This window comes from Gymnoscopelus microlampas (assembly GCF_963454915.1).
Source record: "Gymnoscopelus microlampas genome assembly, chromosome: 2".
Classification (NCBI taxonomy): domain Eukaryota; kingdom Metazoa; phylum Chordata; class Actinopteri; order Myctophiformes; family Myctophidae; genus Gymnoscopelus; species Gymnoscopelus microlampas.
The window spans coordinates 37,221,208-37,243,302 of record NC_139939.1 but is presented as its reverse complement, the minus strand read 5'-3'; the positions used below and the strand labels follow the sequence as shown (position 1 = coordinate 37,243,302).

General features: G+C 41.0%; 2 protein-coding genes across 2 annotated transcripts in view; one reads left to right on the top strand and one right to left on the bottom strand.

The window, feature by feature from the left end:
- The window catches only part of dkk2 (dickkopf WNT signaling pathway inhibitor 2), a 413,162-nt gene that overhangs the window by 70,593 nt on the left and 320,474 nt on the right, over positions 1–22,095 (top strand). The gene's annotated exons all lie outside the window — the stretch shown is intronic.
- Positions 2,891–21,923, bottom strand: aimp1a (aminoacyl tRNA synthetase complex interacting multifunctional protein 1a). Its single transcript, XM_084043661.1, has 7 exons — positions 21,783–21,923; positions 15,873–16,003; positions 15,381–15,494; positions 12,899–13,054; positions 9,632–9,837; positions 7,249–7,417; positions 2,891–3,173 (listed from the first exon to the last, which is right to left on the bottom strand). Coding segments are annotated over exons 1-7 (945 nt in total). The 5' UTR covers positions 21,785–21,923; the 3' UTR covers positions 2,891–3,006.

Genomic DNA, 22,095 nt, shown 5'->3' with positions numbered 1-22,095 from the left:
AACCAGGGCCTCTGGCTCCCTAGACGGGCTCACAACCTCTCAGCTATGGCCACCCTATCTTACAGCATAGCCTACAAAACCATACAACCCTTTCACCTGCTTCTGATATTCACTCAGTGCATGGTGCTCTATCAGACGAAACAAATCTCCATCTGGATAACTGCTTGTGACAAAAGTGGTTTGTAATTTCACATTGTGTTGTTCAACTTCTTTCCACGGACTCATGCTCTGTTGTCGTTTAGATTCAGTTGCACAATTCAGTTGTGCCTCTGGGTCAGTGGGTCATCATGATCTTGTTCCCGTCTTTTGTTTGTCTTGAGGCGAGATCTATTTATACAATAGGCTCCTTGCACCTTTTCATTTCACCTGGACAAAATAGTTTAAACTGTTTTGTTTTCATAATAACTGTATTACTGTTTTATGGTTGCACTGACGTGTTGGAACACTGCATATCAGGTTACATAACTGGGCGTCAAACCGATTCACTTGCACTCAACAAGGTAGAAGCTAATGTATTTTAATCTATTTATTTTTGTTTATTTTATCATTGGATATTATCACTGTGGTTATACTTATTTAAGTAAACTAACTAACGTGTGTACTTATAGCCTAATGCAGCATGGGGTTTCAGACATCTTAATAAACTTGTCCTCCAAATCCTCCAAACCAAAGTCAGATCATAGGTCAGTTTTCTATCCACCTGTTTCCTAGGCTTTTCACTGTGTTCCACTTCCTGTCTTTTGATCCAATGAAATCCAATGAAACCGGTCAGATGACTAATGATATCCAATGAAATCCGACAGGAAGTGGAAAACACAAGCCTAGGAAACAGGTGGATACAAAATGGTAAATGGTGCATTAATATAGCACCTTTATCCAAAGCGCCTAAAATATATGGTTCCAGGGACCTCCAGAAGCAAAGATTTGAGTAACAAATGTTATGTATCTTTCAAAAATACATCTATAAGCTCATAGCACAGCACTCTGTTCCGCTCTATGAGCTTGTAGATCTGCTATTTTTGAAGAGCCAAAGTATAAAGATAATGGTTATAGCTTAAATCTAAAATGACAGATGCTTTCCCAGACTGAATGGGTTAAGGTTTGAGACAGAGGTATGAGAAATAGGCTTGTGACTGAAACAACTACATGAGCCAGAAAATCTCAGCAGTCAAAGGGAATGTGAAAAACTCTTCCTTTCCGCTACATCCACCATCTAAGCACCACTCATTTTATGGGTGATTTATACTTAGTTGTACACTGTTGTCACACACCAAAAAATTGCCGATCTACAAGCCTGATGCGTTGTGAGCTTGTAGATCTGCTATTTTCGGTGCGCAACACAGCACGTAACTAAGTGTAAATCAGACATTACCCCCAATTACACCAGTGGAGCTGCTCAGTGGCCAACAGCAGACTGTGGTTACGCTAGGCAGCGCCTGTTTAAATGAGTATAATTGTATGGGTGTGAGTCAAGGTTTGCAAAGAGCGTCTTTGCAGTCATTTATCCTGGGTAAATAAAAGGTTAAATATTACAGCCTTTATCAAGTCAACACAAAGTCTAAGCAGACTGTAAACTCTGAAATGTCGTTCCATTGCATAAAGCTGACATTTCAAATGGGAATGTATAGTCTGCAGCCCTCTTTGACTCAAACAGTACTATTTCTTTGTCACCACTCAGTGAAAATAGGCTTTAGGACTGGTAAATGTGGGGGAGACAGCTGAGCTCTGCCAATGGACAATATTTTTTGTATCGTTTGATATTCTAATTGTTTGGCAGCCACAAAAAACAACAAATTTTATCAGATCTGTTAAATAAACCTGCAAAAAAAGTGCGCAGGACATTCTAGCACAAGGGCATGCTGAAACAGGAGATATAGATGTGTGGTTTATTGTAACTACCAAATGAGTTGCTTATAAAACAATACACAACACAAAGCAGAAAGTTGCAGCATGAAGCACTGTAGTGGAAAATGTTCCCCTTTTCTGTCACCGCTCTGCTTTAACCTCTGACAAATGTTCTGCAATGTACATGGCCTTAATTACTGTTGACGCATGAGACAGCAGAGACAGCATAAATCAATCTGATTTGGGTAAAAAGGCGAGTCTATTTTCTCTGGGTAAAACCGAAGGAGTGTGGGGATGGAGGTACTTTTATTCTTTTTCAAGGGAAAGATAAAACAACGCAAACGAAATTGGCTACACAGATTGAAATAATGACCGAGTCTGGAGTGCTGGGGGCTCAGTGCCATTTGAAAGCATCGGATGAGTGTTTGAGAACTCAATCCGTTCGCTCTGGGCTTTGTAGTATCCGTGTTTCATCTCCTGCTCATTAAAACGGCCAAGCAAGCTGAGCTGAAGTGAGTCCAAATGATGCTCACTCAGGGACCAATATGTCATTTGGAGTCCCAAACTCAAATATCAAAGCACAATCAAGATAATGCGTCACAGGATGAGACAACGCAGAGAGGTTTAAGCACAAACAACTCGAGTATTCAGCATGTTTTCACGTCATGGAGCGTCTCACAGACAATGTATACCTTTGTGGTCAAGCTCAAGAAATGTCATCTCATCACATATGTATGCATTCTCCTGCTCCCACTCTCACACACATACACATGATTTTCTGCAGTGTACTTTAGTTTTTCTGGATCAGCCGTTTTCAAAATGTGCTTCACTTCTCTCGTCATTTATACATTTTGTTGTTCCATCATTTTTGTCTGTAATTTCTGCCTGCTTGCTTAGTTTTTCATTTGTTTTTTCAGGCTTTTAAAAAAAATAGGCTTTACTTTTTCTTACATTTAATCTGGACAAATAAAGTTTACTGTACGTAAAGTATTTACAGTAACTACCATAGCACTTAATGTTTAATAACACATTCAGAGGCCATGGATAACTTTCAAACTCCTTTAATGATCATTTTCACAGCATTTCCTTCTAGGCATCATTCTCTTCCTCAGCCAACACAATTGAGGAAGATTGACAACACGATGGCTCTCAAGTCTTGTTTCATTTGATTCCACTATTGCTCATGGTTTGTGCTTTGCACACTCCTTTGCCGGCGATCTCAAAGGCAGCACCTTTGTATGTGGCAACACACTGTGCATCTGTACGCAAGTCTGGCTGCACCTGCTCCCACACCTTTTTCTTGGGGTTCAGCTCTTTGTCTGGTTCACCTGGATGAAGAGGACAAAAGGACATTTGATCAATAAGAATCTTCTCTTCTCTCTATTGAAGGCTGTCACAGCGAGGGACATGCCACCATACTGGGGGAGTCACAACAAACGGAACCTTGCATTATAGCGGTGGCACATCTCTTTGCCAACCATTAGATTTTTCTCAGCTGCATTGGGAATTTTAAATGAAATGCAATAATATTAGCGCTCGGGTGGCGCAGTGGTCCCTGCCCACCACCACGGAGGTTGAGGGTTCAAAGCCACCGTGGTGCATCCGGCTTTGTCAGGCGTCTATGCGAACACAATTGACCCGTGTTTGGGGGAGGGAAGCCGGGCAGGGAGGGTGATATTGGTCATTGCAAGTACTCCTACAGGCTGGGGCTGAGTGTTGGGCAGGAGGTGAGGCAGTAGGATGCAACAGCAGTGACAACACAGAACTATGTGTGGGGAGGAATTAATTGGCACATCGACTAAATTGGGGAGAAAAAGGGGGTAAAAATGATTGGCTACTCTAAATTATTATTATTTTTAATGTTGAAACAAAAAATACACATCCATATACATTATGCTCAGGTTGTGTCTATTATAAGTCATTTTTATGAAAGCACCATTTCTAAGTACAACTTAAAACAAAATGAAGGTTTTCGCTAAAGTTAGGCTTTTGTTTAGCTCTTCTCAGCTTTAATTTGAAACACATAAACAAAACATTTCTAATTCAAAACATGCCATCCACCAAATATGGCTATGGGGAGGTCCTCATAATTTCTTGATGGCTTTGTTTTGATGTCGTTTGGCATTTGGGCAAATTCATAACTTGGAGTTGGCCGGCTTCTGTTGCGTGTTCCATTTTTCCTTCTGTCCGACAGCAATTTTGGGAAACAGTGTGAAAAAATACAAATGTGTTTCATTTACCAGTGCTTCCTCCCAAGTTACGAGTGCAGGGTGGCATCAATTACTTTTGATCAGAAGCATGCAGAAAGTTTTGACGGGAGACTTGGTCACGCCGTTCAGTTTAAGAGGCCATACTGGGGCTAGTCGGCTGGCAGTGTGTGAGTAAATAAACAATAATGGTAAATGGTGCATTTACAGTGTATAGCGCCTTTCTCCAAAGCACTTTACTATGTGCATTACATTCACCCATTCACACACTGACAGCAGAGTAAACCATGCAAAGCACCAACCTACTCATCGGGAGCAGTTAGGGGTCAAGTGTATTGCTTAGGGACACTTTGAGTGTTTTGCCCGGCGGTGGTCCACAGGGCCACACTGACTCTGCGACACCTTTCAATCTCAAAGGCACATGACTTCTCCTTCTTATTTTTGTTTTCCAATATAAATATTTGCCACCGCTGCTACAACTTCATCCTAGGGGAAACACTGATACAGTATAAATGACTTCTAGACAGTGAGCTAGACATGAAAAAGCATATGGTCCTTTTAGTATTCATTTAAGGGTGAAATAATTAATATTGCACTGTATTGGATTCATGAACTAAATATTACTTAAAACACTAGAATATCTAATTTAGAAGTCCATTTTGGACCTCCCCTCTCATTTACAGTATATCATTAATTAAACTGGTTTCACCTGAATTGATACAATGGGATGCTACACTATGGGAGGCCCAGAATAAAAACAAATAAAACAAAACAAATAGATGGAACTTTTTATTGAGAGAAAGAGGGATGTGAAGAGGGAGAGAGGCAGATAGTGCCTCTGTTCATAAGGCAGAGGCAGGTAGAGAGAGATAATGAAATAAGTAGAGAAACTGTTAAAAAGAAACGGGACTTGTTGAGAGCGAGACAGGGAGAGAGAGACAGAAATCCGTTTCATCCCTCGCTGTAAACAATTTTTTGGGGAAGCACTCGCCATCACCACCAGCCTTTTGAATGACCACAGTTTGTACCGACAAGAGCCTCTGCAGCTCGGCACCCTGCCACCTATCCATTAAGTCTCTTTAGACTTCCAGACCTCTGCTCTCTGTCCTCGTGTTTTCCAGAAAGTCTCACTCGAGTGTGCCTCTCAGTTGAGGCAGCAGTTGTAAAACAATGGTTTTGGCCATGGGGATCCCTCATAAAGCAAACAGCTTTCGTATGGGGATGAGACAGGGAGTACGGCGTAGATGAAAGCCTAGGCTGACGCAGCAGTGCCCTGTGTGCTCGCACCACAGACCCTCCCTTCATCATATGATTCCTCTCTTCTTCCTTTTCTTTTTTTTTAAGGGGAACTCCCTGTTCCAAGTTATTGCTCTCTTTAAATGAATACATGACTCTCATATTTATGTCCACTTCTTCTCTCTGTGCAGCCACTTCCATCAAAAACATATTGGCTCTTCCAAACCCGGACATGTTTTTATGGGTTTTGGGGATGAGTAAATCAATAGCATTGACAACGTGTTTCCCCCTGTACAAATTAGTGATGGTTTTTCTTTTAACTGTTTTCAGGCAACGCTTTCATTAGATTAAATGACGTGAAGATATTTGAGAGAAAGGCGTCTGCTAGCTGCATGTTCCTGCCCACCACCATGGAGGCTGGGGTTTGACTACTCTGCGGTGCCTCCGGCTTGGCCGGGCGCACCAATGAACACAATTAGCTATATTTTTGGGTGGGAGGTCGGGGGGGGGGGGTCGGGGGTTGGCTTGTTCAGCAGGGAGCAGAATTGAGAAGTTTAGGGTGTTCCTCTGCATGCGTTACACCCTCCCAGTGAAAGTCCTCACTGTCAGGTGAAAAGAAGCAGCTGTCAACGCCATGTGTATCGGAGACGTGGTTCTCTACACCGTCCCCAAGACCAAAATTAAGGAGTTGGCAGTGACAGGCATATTGGCATTGTGATTAAAGTGGGGAGGACAATGAAACTTTTTTTTTAGTGGAAAGAGGATGATTCTCATTTATTCATCATGGGTGATCTTGTTGTGACTTTACTGTGGTGGTGGTGGTTGTGATACAGATGCACCTACAGTATGTCACCAAGGCAAATACATCTCTTCTGCTCAGCAAGTTGATTCTTAATTCTTGATTTACAATGACCAGTGTGCATCTGGTTTCTCTCAAGTTTGCACAGAACGAGACAATTAGAGGCACTGTTTACCCCAACTCTCTCCTGTCTCTACAGTGAGACAGAAGAGAGACAGTGTTAATTTGAACTCTGAAAGTGTAAAATTTGACTTCTTTTTTTTCTTTTACACGTTCAGGATTATATTAACACTGGATTTCCCTGTGTAGACCGTGAGAAACGAGCAGGTTGCATTCCCTGCTAGTGAGGTGCTGATTAGGTTGCCAATTAACAGTCACAGACCATTTAGCTGTACACTAAATAGAGCCAGGGAGGTCTATAATAGGAGTACTGAGTGGGGTCCTGGGAAAGCTTTGGGACTGGTGATTTCAAAGGGATGAAAGCAGACTTCTAATGTGTTTTTGGCAAGAAGACAATTCAATGGTACCCTTTAATTTCCCTCACCACTGAGGCAGAGTATGTTTTGCTCTCTTAGTATTTTTGATTGATTGAATACTTTAGTATGAATACGTTTGATAACAGTACATGTAGTAGAGTCAAAGGTTTTGCTAAAAGGATGACACAAAAAGCCCCAGGGGGTGTCACACTGTAGTATGGATACCACGTTGATGGGATGACTAGCTGACTTTCACAAAAAAAATGCAGATTTACAAAGTGCATGGTAGGAATGTTCGAGGTGTTATTTACTGTGATCAGTGGCAGTGAGTGAATTGTGGCTTTCATACACGCAAAGTTTAGAGTTACCAATGCATGGGCACGAAATGTTTCTCTAGAAGTCGTATACACTGGTAGTTTGCTCTGGATACGAGCGTCTGCTAAATGCTTAAATTGTAAATTGTAGTTAGATAGATTTGTCTCTTACGAGTAACATAAAGGTGCCAAGTTTTAATGACCTAGGTGTTCTGACAAGATGTCTTTGAGCAAGGCGCTAACCACTTATACTGTACCTAGTCACTCACTGTAAGAGTAATTTTGACATGTCCGTTACTGAGATTGAACCATAAGGCCACTCTGATAGTTATCAGAATGAAGTGCTACGCTTAAAAGAAAGATGGGAGTACCTGGGAAGCCCTGGAACGTGACTCTATCCCCAGGCACCGCTCCACTAGGGGGGTCCAGGATCTCCACTTTGTCAGGGGAGCTGGCACACATGACCATGGCCTGGGACACCACGCCTCTCATCTTGGCCGGCTTCAAGTTACACATCAACACTGCCATACGGTTCTGCATCTGAAGGGAGAAGGAGAAACAGAGTTAGCACTAATGAAATGGCATCCTGAAGTGTTTACATACAGTATGACAAGCAGCAAATCTTCATCTTTGCTTTGGCTGAGCCAGTTCTCTTATACAGAAAGCAGGGACATCTACCGTGGTGGCATTTACCATTGACATACTAGTGCACAACAGCACTTTAGCTGACAGTGTGTGAATTGTGACCCACAGGGATGGAGTTGACGTTACTTTGGAATAGTCTCAACATGAATACATCTTATATGTAGTATTATAATTGCAGTACAAGTACATGTAAATTACATGTTGTGATTACATTGTGCCGTTTCACCTTTATACATTATACTAATTTAGGGAAATTCACATCAAATAGTTAATGAGTATTATTAATACACTGGAATAAGGGCCATTATAAAGTGTTAACCTTCTAACAAAACATTATGAAATTACCTTTCAGCTGGTGTGACCTGGACTACTGTATTTACGTTCTCCTAATCCCATCTACACAATGTTAACATGTCAGTCTAGTCGTTTGAAATGGCTGGGTCTAGCGACACATGGTTTTGTGTGCCTCATTTCATAAACTAACGGGGAGTAAACAGGAAAACACTGGCTTGCTAAGCCTCTGGACCTCTGTGGTTTACACACACAAAGCCAAGTCTAGAGGCCTTTTCCATCAAACAGGAACACAAAATGTAATACGATGGTACAATACATGGGCATATGCTCAGACAATCTAATCATACCTTTCTTTGAAAAGCATGTTTTTGGAAATCCTTTTTGGATAAATCTGCATACATTTATGTTGCTGAGACGAGCTGCTTTGACAGGGTTTTGGTGGTAGTTTTCATTTTTCCTCTGTTGGCAGTTTCGGCTAGCCAGTGGATGGTTTAAAAGTCTTGTCATCGATTTACAGGTCATATGTTCCCATTGAAACACAAGCTTTTATCTTAGTGGTAGGGCTGTAGACGTTGCATAAAAGATTACAATAGGCAATATAAATTGCAGCACATGTGTTCAGAGCTTTTCTTTTTTTAGCAACTGTGCAGCCCTGTTAGGTAGTTACAGTATTTCTGGTATCAAGAAATAGCATTTGGAAGCTAAAGTTTACATTTAAAGCATATTTACATACAGACAATGAGCCGGTAGGGGTTCAGTGTCTTATTCAGGGACAGTGTTAACAAGACCCAGGGCTTTTTAATGGAAAGGTTAGCATTTGTAGGGACTGAACCTGAGGCATATTAAACAGGACAGTCTATCAAACCACTACAACCTCAAAACATTTTAAACAAGAAAGTCAAATTAATTGTTTTTATTGGCTCTGTTGAATGGACCAGCAGAGCCAAATAAAAGCAAACAGAAGCTTCACGAAGAGCATGTTAATGAGAATACTTGGCCTTGCAAACTGCAGTACGAGACAAATGAATTACACTCAAATCAAATCCAAACAATCAACCTATTTAATAGCATAATGTCTGATATGTCTTTGTAAAAAAAAAATGAAAGAAAAAAGAACACCAAAAAAAGGAAAAGAGAAGAAGCCTGTCACTTCCAATTAATTTGTCTTTGATATTCTACTTTCTTTTGGCAGAGTTAGACAGTGTTTGGGTATACATGACTCCAGCAACCATATGCTTTCATTTACAGCATACTGTATATATTCGTCTACATAAAGTTATAATGAATAAAGGTTCCCAGGAATGTTAATGTAAACTCAGAGAGTCAAATCCAGGATTACTTCTGACCATGAAAGGAACTGATGCCGTTTCTAGAGGTGAAAAAAATCCTATGTACAAATTGGTTTGCATGGGGGGGGGGGGGGGGGGGGGGGGGGGGTCATAAATCCCTCTGACGGCAAAACTGAAAACGTATCTATTATGTACAGGAATAAATCATATCGAATCAAGCCATAATAAAGTGTGTCGTTACAAACAAAGCTCATCAGCACAGTCTCACACTAAGTAATTTCACACTAAATAATAATAAATCCAGTGAGCCACAAAGGTACACATCGATGCTTGCGAAAACAGCTCTGAAATGTAGTCTCATGTGGAACAAGTCGAGAGCCGAGGCTGATTACAGTCTACTCTACAGTCAGCATTTGACCCGCTACACTCCTGTTCCCCTGGTGACTGGCTGTTCCAGAATAGTCTACCAGTAGGTAGACAGAACCACTGATCAACCCTGATGATTATATAAAAGTTGTGTTTGTACCTGGTCCAGAGGTATGTGTTTCACCAGCCCACTGACAACCGTTCTGGGGGCAGCCTCTCCCACGTCCACTTGCTCCACGTAAAGCGAGTCGGCGTCTGGGTGCTTCTGGGCCTCGATGATGCGTCCAACGCGCATGTCCAGACGTGACACATCCACAATGGCCTCCTCTTGAGGAGCTGCCTGTTTCTTCTCCTGTTTCTCACCTCCTGGCAGGAAAAAAAAAGCAGATTTCAGATTCAAGTTAACTGATATTTATCTCAGTTAAGTTGACCAGAGTCGATCTTCTATCTTCTACAACGGTGCTATATGACGCGTTTGTGTGGCTACACACATTCATTTCACACTTGCCAAGAAGATAAGCTAAGATAAATGTTGATCCCGAATGGGGATATTCAGGGAAATTGTGGTAGTTGTTTTCACGGTCAGCTTCATTCTAAATAAATGTAATATACTAGACCGGTGACCGGTCTACTAGGGAACAAGGAAAAGTCGTGAATGAATGCCCTACCTAGATATGTGATACCAGTTGAACCCATTGTCAGAGCAGCCGTTGTACCCGTCTGTCTGTGTCCCTTTTATGCCCATATATGGAGATATTTGTCTGCTTATGTCCCTTTTATGCCCATATATGGAGATCTCTGTATCTGTATGTCCTCACCCCTTTTAGGCCCATAAATAGAGATACTTATGGACAACCGGAACTTCATAATATGCCTCTATATGGGCATATCAGTCGGATCGGCTGTTCTTTTGGTTGTACCAGAAGTAGTGGTATAGTCGATAATATAGATGCAATTGTGGGTTCACCTACTGGGAGACTATTCTGGAACAGCCAGTCACCAGGGGAACAGAGGAGTGTAGCGCATAGATATTCAACTGGCGGCCCGCGGGCCACGTGCGGCCCGCGAGGAGCTTCCTTGTGGCCCCTGGCCATATTCCCAAAAAAAAAAAAAAAAAAAAAAAATTTTTTTTTTTTTTTTTTTTTAATTTTCATAATTATTATTTATTTTAACTTTGATTTATGTTATCAAAGTTAAAACAGTACAAATGATTTATCCTTCATTAGTTCTTGAAAGGCCATCTTTCATTGGAACTTAACTTAGAACCTTAAATAGAACCGAATTAGACCGAATTAGACCCGAAAAAAGGTTGATTTATATTGGTCAAATAGAACCGAATTAGACCGAATTAGACCCGAATTAGACCCGAAAAATTTTGCGCGCGCTGCGCGCGCGTGCATTTGCGCTGTGTGGCCCCCGACTCCAAGTTATTTTACAGTTGTGGCCCCCTGCCTAATCTAGTTGAATACCCCTGTAGCGGGTCAAATGCTGACTGTAGAGTATACTGTTATCAGCCTCGGCTCTCGACTTGTTCCACATGAGACTACATTTCAGAGCTGTTTTCGGGGGGGAAATAGCGACAGCTTCCAGATCATTAATGTGAACTGCAGTGCTGAAAAGCACTTCCTTATTGGCTTCATATCCAGCGGCGCTTCCTTGCTGCCTAATACAGACACTTCGGCCATGGTGTAAACAAAAACATGAATATTAATTTGGCGTCTTTACCAGAGGACTTGTTGAGGATCCATTTTAAAGTACTGAGTGTGGAATCTCGGCTGGACAGATGTGTGTGTCATAAAATTACATCCTCACAGAAGATTTAAACATAGCCCACATGCGGCAAGTCTTGTACCCTGTAGGTATTAAAACAATAATAATATTAATATCCACCTGCGGCATGTCTTGTACCCAGTAGGTATTCAAACAATAATTTTAATATCCACCTGCGGCATGTCTTGTACCCTGTAGGTATTAAAACAATAATAATATTAATATGTGTTTTTTTCCTGCAACTTTCTGGAGATCTAAGGGACCTTGATTAAACACTAATACCCAATAATAGTTTTTTGGCTTGGAGGTGAGTGAATAAGCAATCCAAAGACATGGCAGATGCATACCATTTGATGCCAAAGTACCTTTCAATACTGTATGGAATTGGTTTGTGCATGAAGTCATTCATAATGTTCAGCCCAGAATGGGTACCCTAGAGTTCATGTGGTTAATCTTTCCTGTCCCACATAGAATTTCAGTCCTTTGCTCAACATTGTTTCCACTGCAAGATCTCTACCCTGTACACTATCAGCGCTTGCCCCAACTTTGCACATGAGGTCTGCAGACAGACAGGGGATGAGTATTTGCAAAAACACAGCAACATCTTGTGTTAACTCTGACATTAGCACAGAGTAAAACAACTCATCAATAACTTGTTTGGGAAATGTACAGCTTTTTGACATCTGCATTTACGGAGTGCTTCAGATGCGATGGGGTTGTCCATGTCACAAACCTTTACCATTTTAGACTGCTGGAGTCATACCCCCATAAACAACACCAAGCAATATCATCCCCAATAGCTGTGCTGTGACAGCTAATTAGTCAACACTTTGGCTGTGTTGCTTTTCATAATGAAAATGTTAAAGGCAGTCCCTAGCTTTTAAGACAGTTTAATAAAAACAATTTTAATCGTCAAATAAATCAACACAATAGAAACACATAAAGTCAATAAAGAATCCTAAAATTATTACCAGTCCACAACTTTAAAAACCAATCAAAATATCCATTAACATATCATAACAAATCAAGTGGTTAGAAAAAGCGGTTTCATGGTTCCACCAAGAGCCAAAGTGTAAACTTGGAACTGCAACAGTGCAGAGCTGTCCTGTGCTTCATCCATTATCGGCAGGTATTAGGAGCCTCAGATGGAGGGACCTGTTAGATGAATTCTCAGCTGGCTTTTAAAGCACAGGGAACTGCATCCAGGCCAAACATTGATGGAAAATCTGGACCTTTAACTAAATCTCAGGTTCCAAAGGGAAAGACCAAATATTTGGTCACCTAACTCATTCTACAGTGAGACGTGAGTGAGCTCTTTTATTGAATCTGTTGTCTCTCTATTTCGCCTCTGCTGACACATACAAAATGAAGGATACAGGCATGGCTGTGTGGTTATAAAATAATCATCTCCAATTCTCCATTATTTTTGATAGATCTTATAATCCTTATTATTGATCATGACTGTCCTGTTGATTTTTTCGCGTTTCAGATCTCACTCAAACTTTGATCTTTTTTTAAATATATTATTTTTAAGGTACTTTTATTTTGTTAATTGAATAGCTGGCCTGATTCAAATTCATCACAGTTCAAAAAGTGTCAATGTGTAAAGGCTCCCATATACTGTTGCAATAATGAATCCCTCAAGTTTTGCCATTACCTTTTTTTTCTGGCTTCTTCTTCTTGCCCTCGTCTTTAGGCGGGCCTGTTGGTGCAGCAGCCAAGGGGGCAGAGGGAGCCACGGGTTCAGGAGGACCGGTGGTCTTAGACACACACTCAACACTGGCCTCTGCTGAGGGCATAGCCACGTCTCTCACTGCAGGAAGGACAAAAGGGATAGCTGTCATTTTTTGCCAAGCTTAGCTAAATTTAGATGTATAGCCTACTATCCATATATCAATCTACATTCAATTGAAATATAAGTACACAGGAACCAAATATCCATCACACCATTAACCTGCACACAAATTTCAGATAACATACTGATAGTCGTATAGCAGAAAAGTTTGTTCACTATTACACAATAGTCCGGACTGGTCAAAGACACATTCTAACTACACCGTTAATTCTAAGCAATCCGAGTGCTTTATTCATTGCCATGTCAGCTCTCGTTGTAACCTTGTTGTTTTTTCCTATTCGTTTCTTTTTATATTCAGTTGTAAGTGTACTACTTTGAGGAAAACATTTCAGTGAGAGCACATGCATTGGTAACCGTTGTTTAAAAACCACAAGGATGATCCTCACTGCAATTATGTGTACTTCTGCTGTCGCGGGTAATCGGGTGTGTGCCTCCTAGCTATTGCATCATCTTCATCTTCTTTCCCGGTACTGTTGTTCCAACAGTACCAGGAAAGAAGAATGCACTCTCGGGATATTATTATTATTATTATTATTATTATTATATCTTCTTGTCCCGTTATCTCTGCTGACGGACTGATATTTTGTGTTGCAGCTTGGCAACTCAGTGGAAACCTGGTGGTTTCTTAGATGCATTGTGTGAAACTGAAGGAGAGACAGTTTGCCTTGCAATGCTGCACTGGAAGAGATATTTTACATGGTGAACAAAAGACATAATGCTACTTCATAATTCTCTCATTTCCTCATTCATAGTGTTGGTTTGTGCTGCATAACTCAGTGAAATGATACAGAGGGAGCTTTATTTATACACCCAATGGGAGGACTGGTCTCCTGCTGCAAACAGTTTTGATGGGAAAATGACACAGTGTCCAAGCTGAGATGGAAACAAGGAAATGGAGCCATAAAGTGGGGAACAATGTTCTCAATCAATTTTGAAAAGAGGGGGAAAATAAATCCAAAAAACCCATCATTTCAGGCGCCTGATGTTTGTATTCATACAAAACCTAGCGGCTGTGTCTGACAAACATCTGTTTGCAGGCGTACCACTGCAGCCATAATGCTCTTGATTACCTTAATTCTATGGTAGGGCCTGAGGTTATGGACTTTTAAGGTTTACCTTTAAAACAGTGCAATGAGGGCACTGACCTTTAAAATGCTGTTGGTATGAGAAGCTGTTGGTATGAGACGACGTGTGTGAGTGAAGTTTGAAAGTCTCCTCCATGCAATGTTTTCCATGCCATCGTTACACGGCCCTGATGATCTTGTATTCATTAGTTTGCCGTTTTCATCTCAATTACAAATCGGTTAAAGTCACTGAAATATCCTTCAAATAGCTCCACACTTATCTGTGCTTTTGATTAAGCTTTTTATGGCACCTTAAAGGCATTGAAGTGAAAGGCAAAAATAAACATTACAATTGGATACGTGGAAACATAAGCCCAGCTGTATTTGAGCACATTCCTGGAGCCCTCCAAAACTAACATATTGAGAGGAGCGCTTTGGGAAAAGGCCTAAATTGCTTATTTCTTTTAATCCCTTGATTTTTTTCCTTCTTTACAACTTCTGCCTGGAAAGCATTACATGCGTGTTAATGATCAGAGCAGTATTGCCCTTGTATGTTAATGCATGGCAGAGGCACAATATCGCCAACAGTCGAGTAGGAAGACATGCTGTCCTTCATCACTTTAATGGGCATTGTTGGAGCTTTATGGTTGCTTATATGAGAGATGTCTGGTTGCAATAGGCTCAGGCGAGAACGCATAAGATATTATCCTAGATTTTGCAAAGCAAACAATATAATAACGAGCTGTGACTGACATCAAATACTCCCTGGTCGGACACACTGGACCTATGGGCCAACATCTTCAAGATCTTTGTTGAGGCAAAAAGGCATTAAATCTCCATACGAAGTTTTAATGCACAGTCACACATCTGCGTCAGAAGTGTTGTAGCCAATGCATGCAGAGGAGGCATCAATTTCCCATGATGTCTTGCAGGTTGTGGGCAATGCCCACTACTAGCAAAATGCCTCCCAAGTGGGGTCAACCACGGTGCTTATTTCCTATTGGTTGACACCCGGTAAAAGTTCACCGATGTTGAACACCAAACTTCAGACGCCTTGAAAGCCACATGCATCAACCCTGTCAATGTGCCGCAACGGGAAGCTCCACTCCTTTTCTCCCATAGAATGGAAGAGAACGGGAAGCTGACGCTTCTGACACGTGCGCGCGCGTGTGTGTGAAAGGCTGTGCCCTTAGTGGAAAACCAGGCAAAACATGCTATACCTCCCCTGCTCTTCTCTTTCTCAAGCAGCTGGTATTTCAGTTCCTCAATATCTTTCTTCAGTTTGACATTTTCCACCATCAGCTTCTTCTCTTCTCTGACAGTGGCCTGGACACCTAGAGGCAAAAACAATCCTGTCAGGGTCATTCCACACAGTACCAGCACATAAGGAGGAAAATGTGCATCATACAACAGGGATCTTTTAAGGATATCACAGATACTGTACCTATAATAATATGATATAGTTTATATACACGAAACATCTACAGTATGTAATTGGCCAAAACCATATCCAAAGCCATTTGTGGCATTCAGTCTTTTTGCCAGATGACACAGTATAACAAACTAAATTTGAACTACAGCTTCATTCATAATTGATACCATGACCTAAACACTGCTTAAGACTCCCTCTCAGTGTGTAGCTTGACCAGCTGAGCATCTGTAAGTGTACAAAATATATTTGAGCATTTTCAGTGATTGATGCAATATCTTACTGGCTTTCTCCTTGAGTAGCTGGACCTGTTGTTTGAGGTACTCAATGATCTGGTCCGCCTCGGCTGCCCTTTGCTCCAATCTCATCAGGGGATTGTGGCCCGACATCTTGACCAAGGAGCGAGCCAGAAACCTGGAGGACAGAAAGATCTATTAGACAAACATACATCAACATTCTGTATCTGTACTATACTGTACTTACTAACATATAGTACATATCCCACCAGGCAGGCAATCCATATATGTCCCATTATATAACACCACCAGGGACAGTTCTCCATCAAATACAAAGGTGTCTCCATGTGGAATACCCATTTCCACCTAGTGGCCACCACATCCTCCCTAGTTACTTACAAAAGAAGATTAATAAATAAATTGAATACCCGAGAGGGTAATTAGATGGTACGCTTCCATAATACTGTCATGTTATGGGTATTTAAAAAATAGATTGTCTTACATTTCACACGAGTAGTAGCATCATGTATTTGTTTTGTCTTATTTGTCGGTCCTTTCTGCTCAGCATGTTCTTTGATGTTTTCTTTTTTTTGTTGTCTAATTTCTTATACTTTGATCCGCTTTATTTATTTATTTGTTTGTTTGTCTTTAGACACTAATAAATTCTAAGTAATGTAAACGGTGAGGTTTTCGTATAAGCCGTCCTAGGGTTTCTTACCTCACTAGCACAACAATATTCTGTCATCTTTCCTAGGAAAGAAGTAGTATACTATGTATACGATTCCTGTTGTGCAAATCAATAAATCAAATAAATCAAATCAAGGCTATGTTAGGCTATGAACTCACATCTGTCTCATGTAAAACAATCATTGCTTAATATGTTCCTTGACAGTAGGGTTGCATGACTGTACAGTCTGTACCTAAAATGATAATCCTGATAATTTTTCTAGATCATCCTAGAATAATGAAGAAAACTCTGTTAGTTCTCAGTCCACTTTCTCACGCATTTTTCTCCTCAGTGGGTTGACCAATCGATCTGACATACATGAGCATTGAGCACTGCCATATGCAGGGACTGATGAAGCAGATTTTTCACTTTCCCCAAATTTAAGCTGTTTATTTGCAATTCTGTGAACTCTGTCATTCAATTCTGTCATCCATTCACAAGCAATATTCTCCTCAGTCTGTTGACCAAACTATCTGAAATTGCACGAATTGGCATAATTATGCAAGGAGTGACAAAGCCAAGGACTGATTAAGATGACTTTCACATTTTGTCCCCAATTTGTGAAGTCTGTCCATTCTCATGCATTTTTCTCCTTAGTGGGATGACCAATCTATCTAAAATTGCACATGTGAGTCGATAGCGCTGTCGCCTCACAGCTAGAAGGTCCTCGGTTTGATTCCCGCCGGGGACGCTGTGGGTGTTGGGGGCGTGTTTTCACCTCCGCGTCATCAGTGCCCATAGTATACCTAGGTGGGGTTGGCGAAAGGGTCTTTCTGTGTGGAGTTTGCATGTTCTCCCCGTGTCCCCTAGGGTAGGTAGGTACCCTCACAAAAAACATGCCTCCCCCTGGTCAGCCGGAGCGCCTGATGGAGGGGAAAGGAACTGGTTGGAATAACATGTTCCGTCCACGCGCTACGTCCTACCGGGGAATCTCCCCTGTCAGGTAATAAGAAGCGGCCTGCTCACTCCTCATGCATTGATGGAAGCATGAGCTCAGTTCGGGGCTCTTCCCACGCTGGCAGAGGGAGAGTAGCGCCCAGGATTACAGCTTAGGCAATTGGCACTGGGTGAAAAAATGGGTTACAAAAATAGTGGGATAAAAATGTTTTTAAAAAAAATTAAACGGTTTATTACTAGCATTGTTTTCCATGGAATCCGTAGTATTATCTGTATGTATGGTCGCCGTCCCAAGTAAAAAAAAATATAAGATGCTATTTCAATTCAAGCCTACAGTACATATGAAGTGCAAGCTGTTGTTCATGATGCTGGCTGTCACACTTGGGGTGGCTGGTTGCCCAAATCACAAGCGTCTAAGTAGGGCATCGGTTCCCAAGACAAGCTGAGATCAAATCATAGGATAATATATTGATTGCTGTATAAAAATAGGCTAAATGCCCAAATTCCATTATCCTTCCTCTTCCCATTTTGGGAATTTCAAAAGGTTGATGCTGTTTCTTCTCAAGGCAGCGAATTATTAAACCGCAAAATTGTCTTGACAAGTTCCAGGTCAGGTCGGTCATACCAAATTCTCCAATGATGCAGCGAAAAGAGGCAGACCAGATGACAGTCAATGAAATATGTTGTCTATCTATCTGTCTTTTATAGGCACAAGTAGTCTAGCCTGTAAACCTTACTTGGCATCAGCCTTGTGTGCATTTCGGGGTTTTAGAGCTTTAAGTTCAAAGGGGATCAAACGGTCTCGTGCCACTCTAACTGAAATGCAGCTGGACACCAGTTTGGGTTCGGTTGTAATGTGCCTCGGACATGTTGAGCTTGGCAAATTACTTCTTCTGACAAAGAGGAAAAGAGGGATTTTTACAAGGCTCAAGCACGGAGAGGAAAACTTCTGACACATAGTACAGGGAGGCGCTGGAAAACAACAGCTGGACCAGGATGAAAACAAAATGTTGGGGAACGAGGAAATTAGAAACACAATAAGAGCTGGAGTTGATAATATCGAGGATCAAAGCGTTGTTTTTTTCTTCTTTTCTTTTCGAAGAACTGAATTGATTTAAAACGGGACCAGTGGTGGAGCAATAACAAGAGCCACAAAAAGGCCTCTCTCATTTGGATAACCTCTCTGGGAATGAGTGCAGCGACTGGGGTAGGACCCACAGCAGAGAGGCTCGAGGAGGTCATTTCTGCTTTCTATTACACACAGACAAGCTGGATGTGTTAACATTGTTAAAGCATCTGTCAATATATGACCTGGAAGTGGATCAAATGAGTCAAGACCTGCTCAATGGAAAAAAGATTCACAACTGACTTAAAGTGGCAGCCAATCTTCAATCATGCAACTACTACTCTTGATTAAGATTTCAATTTGTACAGTGAACATAAAATAGTCGTCTTCCTTCCTGCATCTGCTGCATCAGTAAAGCAAACATGCAATAAAAAGCAAGACCTCCTCAACTTCATGTGCACTTCAGAACGCAGGGCTTTGGCTCAAATATAGAGTCTCTCTGTCTCTGTATAAACTTAGCAGTCAGCCAACGCTATCAGACAATTGAAGTGAAGTAAATCAGGAATTCAGACATGGGGAGACTTGGTACTCAAGTGACAGCAGTCAGCTGGCTAAACCCATAGATCAGTCCCCTAAAAATAGTAATGACTGCTTAGACTAGATGCATCACCATAGTACAGACACATGTCCCATGCCTGAGAGAGATTATTATTATCATTATTATTTACTACTGAAAATATGATTACATTTTTGATTTGGCCATAAACAGTACAAAAGAATCTGCTGTCTCATTCTATGAGTATGTTTTCCTTCTCCTGTCTCTCAGTTTAGGGATTTAGTCATGACAGAATAACAGAAGCATGATTGCCTTTGAAGACTGCAGCATTCTGTGGTACAACTAAATCTGTTTCTTTTCAATTTTATCGCTAGCTTTCTCCAAATGCGGTGGCAGTGGTGTGTGAACAAAACCTAACAGGGTACAAAAATGCTTCCCTTTCAGCCTGCTGTGACTGGTTAAGTCCCCATGGTAGAAGAGGAAAAATTGGGAACTTCTTCCACCACAGTACCTGCCAACCAGCCGAAGCAATGACGGTGGTCTTAGGACCTGCGCCATCTGACAGGTTAAAGGCAGTGTTTCTCCACCAGTATAAAAATATGTTGCTGTTGCTCAGACAGGATCACAGATAAACAAACATGCAACCAAATAGTGATGTTTGGGTTTAATCCTTCAGGTGACGTCTCAGAGCATAAGCGGCTGAGTAATGGTACAGAGTTCAGTAGCTGATATGCTTGGGTTTTTCAACCATTTCCAATGACTTTGCTTCATTATCTTTAATCAGATGATGGAGTGGGAGGGGCTTGTATGACATTACACATTACATATGATTTGAATTATTATAATACAACCTTTCTCTGTTTTGTGAAGTTTTATATAAGGCAAGACAACGGCACAAAATAATATACTGAATAATAGTATTATTTTGCAGTGAAAAGCAACACCTCCTCATTTGCTTTGACTGTTTGTGATCACAACCATTTTTTCGTTAATTATTACAACTAGACAGGCACCAGCCTATTTGGGAATCACGCAAGTCAGGAGCGATGTAAATCGGAAAAGATGCAAGTTGGGAATGTATGCCAAACCTGGTTATGCAATACTCGTTGTACCTGTTGTCAGAGTAGCCTAGTGGAAACCAGACGAATGTGCCAATGCAAAAAAAAAAGAAAAAGCCCTCGGCAGATTAGTCTGGCCCCGCTCGGTTGTGATTGGATTTCGCTGTCCCCCAAGTTGTGGGGCACCAATCAGGAACCAGTATGCAAATATGAGGCGGGTTTATCTCTAGAGGCATATTTTTTAAATCCGCCCCTTGGAAATGCAGGTTCCAAAAAGAGATTCCAGACTAATGTCTACGCAGTGATATTCGTCTGGCCATGCCAGGCTATTGTCAGAGTACTCGATGTACCCGTTGTTAGAGTATCCAGTTCAGCACCCACGGGCACTGGGATAGGAATTATGCATGTCGGGAAGGATGCAAGTTAAGATAGGATATATATATATATATATATATATATATATTATACACATATTATATCCGTGTTTTTTTGGTTCTCGGAAACCGTTGGTCTGATCGAATTCCCATTCGGCACTGCACACCCCCGGGTCATCTTTCGCGACACTTATGAGATAATTCGGTCGGACGGTGCCCAAGTTATGCCCAGGACAGGCACTGTAGCCTATCACATTGAGTATCAAGTTAATGCAATTTATAGATATAGAGGGCCTGTGGTTATGTGGTCTAACATTAATAGAGTAACAACCTGTAACACCAGCAGATTACTTAAATATGTTTTTCTTAAGACCAAAATGTATCTGCATATTTAGAATTATTATTACAATTAGCACAATAATAATAATAATAATAATAATAATAATAATAATAATAATAATAATAATAATTATTTTTTCAGATTGTTTAAATCATCTTGTAATCCTGAAACAAAGGCTGAGCCTGAGACCCACTGATAAAGAAATCTGATGAACACTAATGTTGGACTTGATACAAGAGGCTGTCATAAAATATGACATTGGTGTGTAGCCTTGGATTAATATATTATATTGATCCAAGGCGACAGTACACCAATGTGGACACACCTGAGCACCAATTTATTTCAAATGGTGAGACCATGGTCATGTTTACAAACATTGGAAAGTATAAAGTTTGCAAATGTTGACATATTATATACATACTGTTTTGTGTTTGACATATGCTGATGATGCAAAAAAGCTTTCGGCTTTTGACATGTTTCTTCACTGTCAATGATAATTGCTGGTCTATATTTAACCAGAGAACAGTCAATGTTTAAACTGTTTTAGCACTTCCATTTCAGCAGCATACATGAATCACAGATTCTAACTTCATCTAATGTTGATTACTTTTCGTGTAAGCAATCAACCACCAATCGACCACAGTGATTACAACCATCCTCTTGTGTTATAATATGCGGTTATAATGTGGTATGGTATGTAGCCTATGTATGTACAGTATGTATGGTGGTATTGAATTCACTATATTAGCCATGCAGAATATTACAGATAGTCAAATCACTTTGAAACGCCAGCTTACTACACTACAGTAACGTTGTCACTAAAGAGGATCTGGCTGGCAGCTCATTATTAAAATGTAGATGATCATGTACTAGGTCTATAAGACAGTACATTACAGCTCACCCGGCAATACACGCGTTATAAAACAATATTAAACTTACATGAACTCAGCTCCAACCTGGCGCTTCAGTTACACACGTAGAAGGGGAGCAAAGAACATGAGACGACGTAGCCGTGCTAGCTTAGCATCTGTCAGCCAGGCGCAGGACAGACAGCTCGATCACCAGGGTCCCAATGTAGATCTATAAGACTGCATGCAGATTAAAGGAGCATTCACAACCACTATGCGGATGTTCTATAGATCGGACGGTTACATCGCTTTTTAGGAGGCGTTTCCAATTGCCTGCATGTAAATGTCTGTCAACAGTGGTGGTTTCTGTCTAGCGTTCGACCGACGCGAGAAGTGGCTATGAC

Excerpts from the sequence above, each read along its gene's own strand:
- aimp1a (XM_084043661.1), bottom strand. Across the intron at positions 15,495-15,872 it reads GCTACTCAAGGAGAAAGCCA|GTGTCCAGGCCACTGTCAGA; the intron begins GTAAGATATTGC and ends TTTTGCCTCTAG. Across the intron at positions 3,174-7,248 it reads CACGTTCCAGGGCTTCCCAG|GTGAACCAGACAAAGAGCTG; the intron begins GTACTCCCATCT and ends CTCTTCATCCAG.